The sequence below is a fragment of the Malania oleifera genome, chromosome 4 (genome assembly GCF_029873635.1).
Source record: "Malania oleifera isolate guangnan ecotype guangnan chromosome 4, ASM2987363v1, whole genome shotgun sequence".
NCBI lineage: Eukaryota > Viridiplantae > Streptophyta > Magnoliopsida > Santalales > Ximeniaceae > Malania > Malania oleifera.
In genome coordinates, this window is record NC_080420.1 from 50,176,740 (window position 1) to 50,193,063 (window position 16,324).

Genomic DNA, 16,324 nt, shown 5'->3' on the forward strand with positions numbered 1-16,324 from the left:
CATTTTAGAGAGAGAGAGAGAGAGAGAGAGAGAGAGAGAGAGAGAGAGAGAGAGAATGGTTCGCGAATTCCCTCGCTGAAATGAAGAAAACTCTATTTATAGGCAGGACTTCATCGACGAGACAAGTGGGTTTGTCGACGAGGCACTGTAGAGATTTCGTTGACGAGAACATACATTCGTCGACGAAATTCAGAGTTTCCAAAATATACTCTCTCGGGATTCCTTAGTCGATGAAAAACTGAGTTCGTCGACGAGCTTTAGAAGGACACTCATCGACGAAGACAGGACATTCGTCGACGAGGCCTGCTTTTCTTTTGAAAAATTCTTCATTTCCCCCTTTTTATCCATCAATCCATTTCATTCATTATATTTTCTAATTATTTTAATTTCCGGGTCATTACACAAGTCATCCGCATATAATAAATGAGATATTAAAAGAGCTCCCCTCGGAAGATAAAACTTCCAATCCCACCTTCCTCAAAATTCTTTTTTAATAATCTAGAAAGAATCTCTTCCATCAAAATAAATAAATGTGGAGATAGTGAATCACCTTATCGAATGCCCCGTTGGAACTTGAAAAAACTCCTATAAATACCATTCATCATGATTGAAAACCATGGGGTTTTAACACTGTCTGCTATTAAGTTACAAACTTGACTAGAAAAGTCAAAACCCTCCAAGACCCAAATCACCATGTGTATACTCCACTACTCTATAAATTTTTTTTTTTTCAATTTGAAGGATTAATTATAAAAAAAATAGATAGAATTCGAAGGGAATTTTAATTTGAGTAAGAGAAAAATAAATAGAAGGGAATTTTTTAACAGTATGGATAGTTAGAGTTGTATTTCAATTTTATTTTTAATTTGAAGAAATAATTGGGGAAGAGAAAATAGAAGCTAAAGGGTATTTTTAATTAGATTAGAGTAGCTATAGGAGTGTTCTAGGATTTTAAAAAACCACTTCAAACAGTTCCACATAAGGTATCCAACAAAATATTTTTCAGGAGAAAATGAAGGGAAAACAAGACAGAAGACTCACAAGAAAGCAGTCCAAAGCCACTTAAGATTACGAATACTATATTTTCTGAATTGAAGTAAAAGATAAGTAAATAAACTAAAATAAATCCAAATGTCCAACACCAAAGTTATCAAAAGTTACAAACTTGGATGGAGCCAAGTGAAGCAATTTACTGGGCTAGAGTACGCTGTTCAATCTGCATGAGTTGTTTTGCTGCATCAATCATTGTTGGCCTATCTTCTACTGTTAAATTGATGCACCTCAGGGCAACTGTTGCAAAATCCTGCAACTGCTGCTCCATCCCAGGCCTTCCAGCTGCCTCTTTCAATACTAGTGGATCACGCAACCTGTTGTTCTCAACAAAATACTTCATGGGGTTGGATACTTCATCAAAATCACCTATATCCCAATCAATTTGGCGCCAGTCGTACCTTTGTCCAGTCAAAAGCGCCACAAGAAGCATACCAAAAGAATAAACATCAGCTTTCTCGGTCAAACAACCGGTAGTAAAGTTCTCTGGTGCAACGAATCCAAACGATCCATAGACAATACCAACTTTTACTTGTGTTTCACCTTCAGGAATGGATATGCAAAAAGAGAAATCAGACAATTTGGCAGAATTACTTTGATCCAGAATTATGTTCTCAGGCACAATGCGCCTGTGGATGACGGGTCTGGGAAGGGCAGTGTGTAGGTATGCAACTGCATTTGCTACGTCCACTGCGACCCTTAACCTGCATCTCCATGGTAGAGGTTGCCACTCTGCTGTGTAGGACACAAAAAGACTACGGCTCAAAGTTCCCTCAATCTCCGCACACTCGAACACTGGAATAGGGATTTCGGTCTCCAAGCAGCATCCTAAGAGCTTCAGAACATTCCTATGATTGCTCATCCAGGATGCAATCACAATCTCATTAATAACTGAACTAATATTCTTAAATGTTGAATATTCCTTGATGCAAATTGGTCTACCCTGAAGAGAGCCCTTGTAGAGTGTATAATTTGTATAATGGCCATCTTTTTTAAAAACATGGCGTTGGTCACAGATGTTTTTTGCTTTTTTAAGTTCTTCGACAGAGAAGCACCGGATAGGACAACATTTTCCATAGGAAGAAGCAATCACCTCTTTGAGTAACATTGCACCATTTTGCATCAATGCTGTCTCAGCTTCTTTTCTCCTATTTCTTTTCAAGCATGCAGTCAACATGTTTCTATTTGCAAGCCATCAAACAACCAAGAAGTTTTGGCCTTAAAAATCAGATAAGGTGCAAAGATATACAATTAAAGTAATTACTTACAATAGGCTTCATTTTTGTATGAAAATCTACTATTCATTAAGAAAATTCAATTTAAAAAAAAAAAAAAAAAAAGATTTGTGGAGGCAAAATTGTTTTGGTGAAAAAAAGGGCATCAGCTGCCTGCCTTCAAATTGATAGACCAACGAGTTATTTTTCTTGTTCTTCCAACAATTTCAAAAAGGAAAAAGAAAATAAAGAAATTACAGCCAAACATAAACCACAAATATACCAGATAAAGAGTAGGGACATCAAAAATATGAAATGAAAACTAGCACATGAACCAGACTTCAGCTATGGTAAAATTAAAACAAAACATAAATAGAAACAAGATAAAGGTTTGAGAATTCATGAATAAACACAGCCAAATTCAAACTTCCATTCAATTCTCTTTCAATTTCCAGTTGTAAAGAATTCTTTCAAAGCCGTTACAGACGAAAGAAGAAATCAAATTACGCATAAGAAAAAATCATCCATAAGTGAAATAAATTCCTAAGGATAAACGATCTTTGATAGAGAGAGTGAAAAGAGATGCACCTTTTTAATTTGAAGGTCAGAAATATAGATATGATCCAATGCCTGATGTGCCCACTGTCCTTGCTGGTGAAAGAAAGAGAGGAAAATAAAGAGAACTAGCAGGAAAATTATGCTTTTAAATATTTTAGCCCATTTGACCAAGGATTCTTCCTTTTAATTTCTTGGAAAGTTCATGTGCTCTTCTCTGCAACCACTTGTTCCTTGTGTGGAGTTTTTGCCTGGTTTATCTTTTTTTAAGAAAAATATATTAAATAATATCCTATTCTGGAAAGTATTTCCCAGAATAATAAATATAGGCAAATCTCGCTACTTGGTCTAACGAGATTTACTTGTCACGCATTTAGACCAGATTGGGCTGTCATTTAAATCTCGCTACTTAATGCAGCGCTGCACCAAATAACGAGATTTGTTGTGCATATGGAATTTTTTGTGTTCTCTTTTATTTATTTATTTATTTATTATAATAATGATTAATTAAATTATTGGAGGGAATAATTATTTATTAATTTAAATTTTCACATAAAATAAATTACATTTTGTAATTTAGTTAAAAATATTATTTTTATCATAAATTAATATAACAGTCATACATTATAAATATACACTAATAGCAAGATTATATTTAATTAAATAGAGAAATCTTCTATTATTTTATTGAGTAGAAAATATTTAAATATTAATTAAAAATAATTATTATTGAAATTGTTAACTAAGAATCTTAATAATTCTAATTTGTTTTTTTTTTTATTTCTTCTAGCTTTCTTCCCTTCCACAAAATCTTAGATGCAAATAGAGCCTGACAGTTTTGTTCATTCTACAAATCTACAAAATTATCCAAGAAATAGCCCTCATCTAAGAATTTTTTGAAGACTTTAGGTTTAGATCTCAGTGTCTATTTATTTGCATGGTAAGAGGAAATTATCGCCATCCCCTTTCTTTGTAACAGCTTGCACCATGCAAGACAACCCTCCACCAGGAAAAAGGAACTAGCAAATAACATCGATACTACCTTACTCTACCTTAAGAATACCATTCCAAATATCTCTTGGAAATCATCCATCGGCACTATGAAATTTGCATGTCCCACCCACTGTCCAAGCTTCATAGTCACTTGCTTGGCTACTTCTAGAGTACGCTGAGCCGCGGAACTGACCACTTATATACGTCCTAAATCCTCCAAGTTCAAGTTACGTCTCTATGCTTCTTGCTTTTTGACAAAGTTATGTGTAACCCTAGTTTCCACCATTGTAGAGGTCCTCTTCCCATTGATTCGCAGATCCAGAAACATAAAGTCATACACTTGGGTAACTTTTGGTACTTTTTTCCTGCCTCTCCAACACGTTGAGTAACTGCACTGCACACATCCTCGGGGTCATCCTCATCATCTCCATTTGCCCCCTCTACAATGGAAGCTTCCTAGACATTGAGCGATGACTTGAGATAGCAATCAATAACTTTGTGAGGGCCTCAACATAGTTATTAAAGGTCCAATCTCATCCAGTGCTACACGCAGAAACTCCTTGGACATTTTCCCATTTCGATCATTTGGTACCGTTTTCAAAGCTGCCTCCAGTGGATGCATTGAAAAGATTGAAAAACATGTTTCAAACAACTACAACTAGAAAAAATTGGCTATTTGCATCCGAGCACGTCGCAATTAGGAGTTTGCCCTTGTACTTACCGTACAAGTGTATCCTGTCCACATATATGATGGGAGGGTAGTGACAAAAACCCTGAATAGATGCTACAAATGACCAAAACACGGATACAAAGGTTGTGGTGTTCTCGCTACCTGGAACAAGACTCCACCTCCACCTGACTATAGTCCCAGGATTATACGCGCACATCGCTTCCATTCACTTCGGCAACGTTTGATAGGACTTCTCCCAATTGCTGAATACTTGGACAATTGCGTTCTGTTTGCCCAATCAAACCTTCTTATACAAGATCAAATAGCCGAAGCGACAATCTATGAACTTCTTTAATGTGGCAATCGACGTCGACGCATCTTCCCTTATCATATTCATTATCTGCCTAGCAATGAGGGACGATGTGATTTAGTTATGGTCCTGTGAGAGAAGTTCGTTCAGACACGTGTGCGAACCACCATATTGGGTAATTTCGAATAATCGGTGTTTCATCTGATACATTGCAAGCAATCTCCATCTGCAATCGTGCTCCTTACACCTAGCAACCCATAACTCTAGGGTAGATCGTACAACGTGAAAGTCATGGTGGGTTCGAGTGTAATACATTCGCACTACCGCGATCAACTGATCTTTCGACCTGAAGAGCATCCCCCTACTCAGCTCAGAGCATTCATCCCAACGAGTCACTCATATAGGAAGCTCATCTACCACAGTTAAATCTGAAGCAACTACGTCAATATTACCGTACATCGGAGGCTCGTCCATGAACTGGGCATCATACGTGGCATCATCTATTTCACGGGGGGGTGGGTTCACATCATTGGGGAACTCATTTAACCTTTCACTTGTTTCCTGCGTGTACGTGTCTTCATCTTGAAGATTAACATCATTCATAATGTTCATTCCTTCGTCCAATACGTCGTTCGCAATGGCGAATAACAATCCTAGACCCTCTGTCGAGATTTCTTCGCAACCTCCCTGCGAATATGTGTCAGGAACAAGTATTTGGTACATCAGCGGCTCGAACGACGATTCCGGATATTTGGTAAAATCCACAGTAGGCATACCACCAACCTCCGCACTCATATCAATATGACGTGTTTGTTGGGTGTCTTCCTCCACTTCTTCCAAACACTCGGCAGGCGCCTCTGGCTGCCTAACCGCGGTTACACCCATTTAAGGAATGGTTTCGATATATAATTGCACAGTTAAATATGTCGGACCTACGCTGTGTGGATCCGATACAATGCGCAGACCATAATCATCATATATGGGAACTACCTTATAGAGGACTATATTATTGAACCCTCGCAAAGGGTTTCTTTCGATCACCCACAACGCATATTGATCTAAATCAATTTGCAAATATTTGTATACCTTCGTATACAATTTATTTAATTTACACTTATGACCAATTTGAATTAGTCGAACTAGTGGAATACTATAACTAACACCATCTGCTCCGGTTATAATGTTCCCCTTATATACAACAAAACCATCACCAGAGCACTGCTTGATCTTCCTATCATTTAGATCGGTGCTCGGAAAATAAAAAATACCTACGTAAAACAAAATTATATGTATAAGTGAAATGTGTTACTTATAATAATCAAGAATTAATTTCACTAAGTATACGAGACAGTATACACATCCTTTTAACGCAACTACACTAGTTATCTATTATTCAGATTTTATCATCTAACTAGTGCAATCTTCCCTATACATTCATAAGCATGCAATCTTCCCTATATGTTTCACTCATCATTTCAAAAATATTTTTGCATGCATTTAATTATTTTTATTTTAGTACATGGTTACTTTTATGGGAAAAGTTTTACTGAAATTTCGGCAACATGTCGTCTGTAATTTGAACATTTTTCCATTTTTACCATGTCCCTGAAACATTTGCAAGCAATATAATAATTTAGTTTGAGCATGCGAGAATCTATAATATCTACTAGCATACAATTCACATCACTGCATCAACCATACAAGAGGCATTTAGATCAAATTGTCACCCAGTTTACAAATCAAATTGAAATAATAACCTCCCACTGCTGGTTAATGTATATTTAAATATTTTCTATTAAAAATAATATAAGATTATTATTTTTAATTAACAATAATCTTGTTATTAAAGTATATTTACAGCATATTACTATAAAATTAATATGTCATAATACATAGTAAAATAATATATAGCCATTTTTAAATAAATTTTGAATAAAAATAATAATATTTTTATAGTTAGAAACTTAAAAGCTAATTATTTTAATTTTTAATGAAAATTTAATTATTTTTGATTAATTAAAATAACATAATATTATTTATTAATTAACAATAATTTTATTATTAACATATATTTATAACATTTGATTATCACATTAATTTATGTTAAAAATAGTATCTATAACTAAATTAATTTTTTGATTTATTTAATGTTAATTTAAATTTATAGATGGTTCTTTTTATTCGTTCCATAATTTAATTATATTTTATTAATAATTAATAGGTTATAATGCATAATAAAAGAATATTTGGTTAATTTTTAATTGACATTTTAATTAATAATTATGTTTATTGTTACTTTTAATTAATATTTAAATATTTTTATTAAATAAAATAATATAATACTACTATTTGATTAACAATAATCTTGTTCATAATTTATACATATGATTATCATGTTAATTTATATTAAAATAATATTATTAAAATAATTAATCATGTGAATCATGCCCCCATAAAAATCCTAACATAAAAAATTTATAATTCCATGCATATGACTTCAAAATTAGAACTAAATTGAATGATCATGAAAATTGAAATAAATTTACACATTCATGATTTATATATTCAAATAAACATGAGATGAAATAAAAACTATAATCTCAAAAATTTGCATATTAATTGATCAAATACTCAAATAATCATGAAAGTAAATAAAAGACCCTAATATAAAATAGTATATGATCATGAAAATTGAAATAAATTTGCACATTTACATGTGAATTTTGGCATCAATATAGCATACCTTAAATTTATGTCAATTTAATAAAAAAATTTGCCCAACAAAGTTTTTATTCTAACAACTACTATATATGCCTCTTAAATAATAAATATTTTAATTGAATTTTTAGGAGAATGCTTAAAAAAAATAAAATTAAAATTCTATCAAATAATTGATATGCATGATCCTATCATTTGCAATTTGAATTTATAATTATTTAGAAATAATGAATTAATGAATATTCCATACTTGAATTAATGAATTTAGCATTACAAATCAATATCCGATTTTTTTTTAAAAAAAATTAAACATAAATAAGTTAAATAAATATATATATATATATATATATATATATATATATATATATATATGGTTAATATCAATTCGATTTTGTCGACTGAAGATCAAATTGAAAGTCTTGGTTCTCCCATTCCCTAAACCAAACCAAACCAATTCACCTTCAAAACCAACTAATTTTGGTTCAATTCGGTTTGGTGTGGTTAATTTCGTTGGTTTTAATCGGTTTTGTTACACTCCAACTTTCCAACATGGTTCAAGAATAGAGTATATATATAGTAGGGTTATAAATATCAAATGTAATTTTTAATCTTAAAATTTATTTGTTTTTAAAAAATTATTTTATAAATTTAACCATAATCCTTACCACTCCAATTTGCAAAATATCAAATATCAAATATAACCTTAGGACTGTAAACTCCCTCCTCCTTTAATTCTCCTTTCTCTGAATCTATCTGAGTTGCATGGCCTGAGCTCTGTTTCGGTGCCTGTCTGGAGTGTCTGGGTGTGTTTTGAATCAGCTCCCAAGCTTTGCTCCTCTGCCTTCTGCAACTTAGCAGAGCCTCTCTAACTTCTGAGCAAGCTGCTGCTTCTCTGCTTCCCTCTAAGGTTCTCCAATTCGGCAGAGTCTCACTCCTCTAACTCTCTTTAAGTTTTCTTCTCACTCAATTTCAACAGGGATTTCTTACTGCCTTGAATGGTGTGGAGCTACAGTGCGAGACTCCCTATAAATAGGCAGTCTCCATTTGGCACCAATTCCCCTAACGGAATTCCCCTCCAACGATCTGGCAGGGGAATAATTCTCTTTAATCATTCGCACACGAGATTTTCTGCATTTCATTTCTTATTGTTTTAAATTCCAATTAACTGATTTTATGCTTCTCAGGTGAACCTGGTGATCCAGGTGGTAGTCCAGAAATGGAGGGCTCAGAATCTTGGCCAGGTGGCATCTCGGATGGAAGGCCTTCAATTTTGTTTCCTATATTTTCCATTTTTTTTAAATTTTTGAATGTACCCCCGGGTGGCTATGTACTATAATCACTATTTGTAACCCTTGTATTTCCCCGCACTTAGATCTTTATTTCCCTATGTATTATGTACTTTTTTCTTTTTTGGTATATTTTTGTGCATATGTATCCCCGTACTCCTTCCCCTGCACCTTTTGTAAATGGAAAAATCCTGCTCAAAACCTAAAACTTAATTAAGGCTTTGAAGGATTTCCACAAAATTTTAAAACTCTAAGTGTTGGGAAGTGATCTTCGAGCAACAATTGCACAAGCAAAACTAAGCAACCAAAATATGAGACCAGATTTACGTGGTTCGGTCCACTGTGACCTACGTCCACGAGAGAGCAGAAAATCACTATAATCACCGGGAGAATTACATTAGGAGAAGGAGGAGGCTACTGCCCTCAACTCCTCTCTCACTCTCACTACAAGGATTCACTCTGCCTCACACGCAGCACTCTGCAACTCACACAACACAGCAGCACACAACTCTTTGCAACTTCACCACACACTACTTCTTCAATTCACCACACACTCCACACGCACATATATTACATATATATACACAAACAAAGGGAGAGGAATTCAAACAAGGTAGCTGCAAGGCCAGCTGGTAGGCAGATTGTTAGTGGTCGTCCATCTCCAGCTTCAACAATTTCAACTGGGTGCGGTTGCCGACACACATACGAGCCACACATCCTAACAATCTCCACCTTGGCGAGTATCAACTCCCAAGTCCACAGCTCCACCTTGAAATGAACTCGATCAATGCAAGTCTTCATAGTTTGGTTCAAACGTTTGAACCATGCAAAGAGAACCACCTTCTTCATCAGCAAACCAAACTCGTCTATTTGTTTCTGATGATGTGTCGCTATTATCATCTGATGTTGAACCACCAACCACTGTGGTTCCTATCAACTGATACAATCCACGAGACTCCTTCCTAGTGAATATCATCGAGTTGCGTCGTGTCACCTCCATAGCTCCACCTGCGACAAATATTTTACAACCCTTAGAATCCAACCGACTAAGGGAGATCAAATTTCTTCGCATCCTTGGTACGAAGCTTACGTCATCCAAAATACGAACCGCTCCAACAGGCGTCTTCAGCTTCACAAATCTAATCCCTCTTACATCGCATGAAGGCACATCACCAAGTGATACCGTACCGCGAACTTTTTTGAAAGAATGGAAAAATTCTTTCTTAAAACAGATATGAACTGAACTCCCAGAGTCCAAAACCCATCCATCATCGTTTGGATTGTCATGAGCATTCATGTTCTTCTTCATCAATTTTTGGCACTCTCTCTTCATATGGTCGTGCCTTTTGCAGTATCAACACTGCACATTTCTTCGACTGATTTGTTGACGTGAGCTGCTCACCGTTACAAGGGCCTCGTCATTGTCATGCCATGTGACATGCTCCGATACATTGACACCGTCTCGTGCCTTCTTTTCTTTTTCGTATCTTTTTCGATCTTCGTAGTCCCTCTTGAAGTGCCCCTTTTTATCACACCAGAACATACGACCTCGCTCGTATCTCGTCCTCTTGACTTTGAACGCCATTGCTTACCTCCGAGCTTTCGATCTTTGCTTCTTCCTTGTCTCTCACTGTTAGCCACTAAAGCTTGCTCACGAGACGTCACAGTCGGCTTTCTTAACGTCTCAGAATCTTGAAGTGATGCCATCACATCATCCAACTTCAAGGTTTCCTTCCCCACGAGCGATGCAGTTACTAGACCATCAAATGAAGCTGGTAGAGACGAAAAAAGTAGAATTGCCTTATCTTCTTCATCAATCTTTACGCTGAGGCTCAACAACTGGGTCAAAAATCTTGCTATAATCATTTATGTGATCAAAAAGGCTGCTTCCCTCGTTCATTCGAAGTTGATACAGTTTCTTCTTCAGAAACAATTTATTGGTAAGGGACTTTGCCATATACCTTTGCTCCAATTTCTTTCAGAGCTCCATTGATGAGGTTTCGTCTAACACCGAATACTTAACTTCATTTACCAAACACAATCGGATTGTGCTGACCATCTTCATCTCTAATTCAGTCCAATCATCATCTTTGAAATCATCTGGCTTCTTCCCGATCAACGACTTGATCAAGCCTTGATGAACCAAAATGTCCGTCACCGTGCTCTGCCATAAACTGAAGTTGTTCTGCCCATCGAACTTCTCCACCTCAAACTTTGAAGTGCCAATACCTGCCATTATGCTCCAAATCTCACAAAATGGACAATACCAATGGCTTCGGAATGGCTGAAAACCTAAGAAATGGTTCAAGCCGCTCGAAAAACCGACCTGAAATGGCTTCGAAAAGCCCGGTTAAACTTCTAGTCAAATCAATCAAGAAAAGTCAACTATCTATTAACTTTAACGGAATATTCCTCCATTAATGAAATATCCCTGACGACGTTAACGACCACTAACGCCGTTTACTGACGCCGTCTGATGATGTGGTGCAGCGGTCCCCACCTGTTGACGTGTCCTGGGACCCACCTCCTGTGGGGTTCACTGCTAACATGGCATGGGACCACATCCCGTGGGGCCCACTTGCTGACGTGTCTAGGGGCCCACCTGCTGATGTGGATTGTACGTGGCAGCTGACGCGGCGCTGACTCAGCGCTTACGTGGCTGCTGACGTCAGCGTCTTCAACCTCCGAATCGTGAGCCAGACATTCGCTGGCCCGTGGGCGCGCGTGACTCACTTCCCTGATCAGCCGCCAGCGCATAAATGCATGTGAAGGCGCGTGGCAACGCGGTCTTTCCGCCTGACACGCATGTGGCTTCGTCCGAGCTCCGGTTACCGCCGTTGGCTTCGTCTCGGCAAGAGGAATGTTGTGGTGGTCTTAAAATTGAGTTTCGAGCTACTGGGTAGAGGCTCAAACCTGGGAATTTTGCTTCAATCCGGCGATTTTGCTCCAACCTCGCTCTAATACCATTTTTTGAGAAGTGATCTTCGAGCAACAATCGCACAAGCAAAACTAAGCAACCAAAATATAAGATCAGATTTACGTGGTTCGGTCCACTGTGACCTACGTCCACGGGAGAGCAGAAAATCACTATAATTACCGGGAGAATTACATTAGGAGGAGGAGGAGGCTACTGCCCTCAACTCCTCTCTCACTCTCACTACAAGGATTCACTCTGCCTCACACGCAGCACTCTGCAACTCACACAACACAGCAGCACACAACTCTTTGCAACTTCACCACACACTACTTCTTCAATTCACCACACACTCCACACGCACATATATTACATATATATACACAAACAAAGGGAGAGGAATTCAAACAAGGTAGCTGCAAAGTCAGCTGGTAGGCAGATTGTTAGTGGTCGTCCATCTCCAGCTTCAACAATTTCAGCTGGGTGCGACTGCCTACACACATATGAGCCACACATCCTAACACCAAGTTCCAAGAATACTTAATTGCGGGACTCAAAAACTTGTAAACCTAATAAAAGACACAAAATGGAATTTAACTAATGATTAAAGAAACCTATCCTAGCGGGACTCAAGTTTTTTGAATTTAGAGATTAATTTTGTAAATGAACAAAGCTTTACTAAAACCAAAACAAGTTGAAGATCCTTGTGGAAATTTTCTAACATATCTATTTTCTAATATTAAATATTAGAGATCACTATTCCAGCATATTCAAGTGCATTAGGTCCATAATTAAATTCCAACAAAATATTTTTTTTCACAAGATTATGAAGACAAAACAAAAGAGAAGACTCACAAGAAAGCAGTCCAAACCCACTAAAGATTACAAACACTATTTTCTCGGAATCCAAGTAAAAGACAAATAAATAAACTAAAATATACCCAAACGTCCAACACCAAAGTTATCAAAAATTACAAATTTGGATGGAGCCTTCAATCTGCTTGAGTTGTTTTGCTGTATGAATCATTGTTGGCCTATCTTCAACTGTTAAATTGATGCACCTCAATGCAACTGTTGCAAAATCCTGCAACTGCTGCTCCATCTCGGCCCTTCCAGCTGCTTCTTCCAATACTACAGGATCCACAGTCTCACTCAACCTGTTGTTTTCAACATAATACTTCATCGGAGTGGGTACGTCATTAAGATTATTTTCATATAGATTAACTCGCCACCAAAAGTCCCTTTGTCCGGTCAAAAGCAGCAGCAGAAGCATATCAAAAGAATAAACATCAGCTTTCTCAGCCAAACAATGGGTATTAAAGTCCTCTGATGCAAGAAATCCAAGTTCCACATACATAATCAATTTCTGCGTACAGCTCGCCTTCAGGAATGGATATGCAAAGAAAGAAATCAGACAATTTGGCAACATTACATTGATCCAGTAAAATGTTCTCAGGCATAAGGCCCCTGTGGATGATGGGTCTGGAGAGGGCAGTGTGTAGATATGCAACTGCATTTGCTATGTCCATTGCAATCCTTAACCTGCATTTCCATGGTAGAGGCTGCCACTCTGCTCCATAAAGACTATGACCCAGAGTTCCCTTAATCTCTGTAAACTCAAATACTTGAATAGGGATTTTGGTCTCCAAGCAGCATCCTAAGAGCTTCAGAACATTCTAATGAATGCTCATCTGGGATGCAATCACAGTGTCATTAATAACTCAACTAATATTCACATCTGGCAAAAATTTCTTAACGCAAATCGGTCTACCCCGAAGAGAGCCCTTGTACAGTTTATAATAGTCATCGTCTTTAAAAAAGTTTCGTCAGTCGGAGAAGTTTACTGCTTCTTCGTGCTCTTTGAGAGGGAAGCACCGGTTAGAACAACATTTTCCATAAGAAGCAATCATTCCTTTCCTCAACATTGCACCATTTTGCATCAATGATGTCTATAAGCTGCCAAAGTATACAACTATTTGAAAATTCCACTTGATCCCACATTAGAAAAATATAATAGAGAATAGGTGTTTATATATATGATTGGGCCCAAGAAATAATTATTTAACTAGATCTAATAGCTTAAGTTATTAAGTAAAGTGGTAATCTAATTTACAATGAAGTTTTATAAAAGATGAGTTTAAACATACAATTTTCGATAAATTTCTCATTTCTTCCTTAAAATCCACTGAGCTAATGTTCAATTTTATAACTATTACACTATATATAAAACCCATTATAATTTTCTCTTCTAACATCCCCCAACATGGGCACCACAAAGGGGAAAGAGAATTCCAAAATCCAAATGGTAATTTTTTTCATGTGGTTGTTTATTGTCCAATAATAAGAAGGGTGGAGAGAGTTTCTCTCAATTACATATTCTTTAAAATGAGTTAGTTGTGGACACATTGCAACCACTATGTGCATGCTCCACTACTCTATAAATTTTTTTTTTATTTGAAGGATTAATTAATATAAAAAATGGATAGAAGTTGAAGGGAATTTTAATTTGATAGAGAGAACAAGTGTGGATAGTTACAGGTGTATTTAAATTTTATTTTTAATTTGACGAAATAATTGTGGAAGAGTAAATAGAAGCTATAGTGTATTTTCAATTAGATTGGAGGAGTAGCTATAGGAGTGTCATAGGCTTTTAAAAAACCACTTCAAACCAGTTACACATAAGGTATCCAACAAAATATTTTTCAGGAGAAAATGAAGAGAAAACCAGAGAGAAGGCTCACAAGAAAGCAGTCCAAACACACTTCAGATTACAAATACTATCTTTTCTGAATCCAAGTAAAAGATAAGTAAATAAACTAAAATAAATCCAAATGCCCAACACCAAAGTTATCAAAAGTTACAAACTTGGATGGAGCCAAGTGAAGCAATTTACTGGGCTAGAGTACACTGTTCAATCTGCACGAGTTGTATTGCTGCATCAATCATTGTTGGCCTATCTTCTACTGTTAAATTGATGCACCTCAGGGCAACTGTTGCAAAATCCTGCAACTGCTGCTCCATCCCAGGCCTTCCAGCTGCCTCTTTCAATACTACAGGATCCACAATCTCACTCAACCTGTTGTTCTCAACAAAATACTTTGCGGGGTTGGATACTTCATCAAGATCATCTATATCCCTCTCAATTTGGCGCCAGAAGTACCTTTGTCTGGTCAAAAGCACCAGCAGAAGCATACCAAAAGAATAAACATCAGCTTTCTCGGTCAAAAAACCGGTAGAAAAATTCTCTGGTGCAATGAATCCCATCGTTCCATAAGGATCAACTTTTACTTGTGTTTCACCTTCAGGAATGGATATGCAAAAAGAGAAATTAGACAATTTGCCACTCTGCTGTGTAGGACACAAAAAGACTACGGCTCAAAGTTCCCTAATCTCCGCAAACTCTAACATGGGAATAGGGATTTCGGTCTCCAAGCAGCATCCTAAGAGCTTCAGAACATTCTTATGAATGGTCATCCAGGATGCAATCACAATCTCATTAATAACTGAACTAATATTCGTAGCTGGCGAATATTCCTTAATGCAAATTGGCCTACCCTGAAGAGAGCCCTTGTAGAGTGCATGGAAGCCATCTTTTGTAAAAACATGGCGTTGGACACAGATGTTTTTTGCTTTTTTCAGTTCTTTGACAGAGAAGCACCGGATAGGACAACATTTTCCATAAGAAGAAGCAATCACCTCTTTGAGTAACATTGTACCATTTTGCATCAATGCAGTCTCAGCAGTCGCTTCTTTTCAAGCATGCGGTCAACATGTTTCTATTTGCAAGCCATCAAACAACCAAGAAGTTTTGGCCTTAAAAATCAGATAAGGTGCAAAGATATACAATTAAAGTAATTACATACGATAGGCTTCATTTTTGTAAGAAAATCTACTATTCGTTGAGAAAATTCAATTTAAAAAAAAAAAAGATTTGTGGAGGCAAAATTGTTTTGGTGAAAAAAAGGGCATCAGCTGCCTGCCTTCAAATTGATAGACCAACGAGTTATTTTTCTTGTTCTTCCAACAATTTCAAAAAAGAAAAAGAAAATAAAGAAATTACAGCCAAACATAAACCACAAATATACCAGATAAAGAGCAGGGACATCAAATATATGAAATGAAAACTAGCATATGAACCAGACTTCAGCTATGGTAAAATTAAAACAAAACATAAATAGAAACAAGATAAAGGTTCGAGAATTCATGAATAAACACGGCCAAACTCAAACTTCCATTCAATTCTCTTTCAATTTCCAGTTGTAAAGAATTCTTTCAAAGCCGTTACAGACGAAAGAAGAAATCAAATTACGCGTAAGAAAAAATCATCCATAAGTGAAATAAATTCCTAAGGATAAACGATCTTTGATAGAGTGAAAAGAGATGCACTTTTTTAATTTGAAGGTCAGAAATATAGATATGATCCAATGCCTGATGCGCCCACTGTCCTTGCTGGGGAGAGAAAGAGAGGGAAATAAAGAGAACTAGCAGGAAAATTATACTTTTTAATATTTTGGCCCATTTGACCAAGGATTCTTCCTTTTAATTTCTTGGAAAGTTCATGTGCTCTTCTATGCAACCACTTGTTCCTTCTTGCTGACTGAAGAAGACCTGGAG

The 16,324-nt window shown here is 36.5% G+C and overlaps 2 protein-coding genes across 2 annotated transcripts; both read right to left on the bottom strand.

The window, feature by feature from the left end:
- Window positions 1-1,095: 1,095 nt before the first annotated feature.
- On the bottom strand, window positions 1,096-14,999 carry LOC131153283 (serine/threonine-protein kinase ZRK1-like). Its single transcript, XM_058105488.1, has 2 exons — window positions 14,617-14,999; window positions 1,096-1,207 (listed from the first exon to the last, which is right to left on the bottom strand). The coding sequence occupies exons 1-2, from the start codon at window positions 14,972-14,974 to the stop codon at window positions 1,158-1,160; spliced, it is 408 nt and encodes a 135-aa protein (XP_057961471.1). The 5' UTR covers window positions 14,975-14,999; the 3' UTR covers window positions 1,096-1,157.
- Window positions 15,000-15,085: 86 nt separating this feature from the next.
- LOC131153799 (non-functional pseudokinase ZRK6-like) lies at window positions 15,086-15,421 on the bottom strand. The gene has a single exon (XM_058106258.1). It carries the CDS (start codon window positions 15,419-15,421, stop codon window positions 15,086-15,088), a length of 336 nt encoding a protein of 111 aa, XP_057962241.1.
- Between the last annotated feature and the right edge of the window lie 903 nt (window positions 15,422-16,324).

What these genes read in the sequence shown, in the direction of transcription:
- LOC131153283 (XM_058105488.1), bottom strand. Translation starts at nt 14,974, where the DNA reads ATGGGATTCATTGCACCAGAGAATTTTTCTACCGGTTTTTTGACCGAG. An exon ending in ACTCGTGCAGATTGAACAGT is followed by an intron (nt 1,208 to 14,616) that starts GTACTCTAGCCC and finishes CAGATTGAACAG; the next exon opens with CGTACTCTAGCCCAGTAAAT.
- LOC131153799 (XM_058106258.1), bottom strand. Translation starts at nt 15,421, where the DNA reads ATGTTACTCAAAGAGGTGATTGCTTCTTCTTATGGAAAATGTTGTCCT.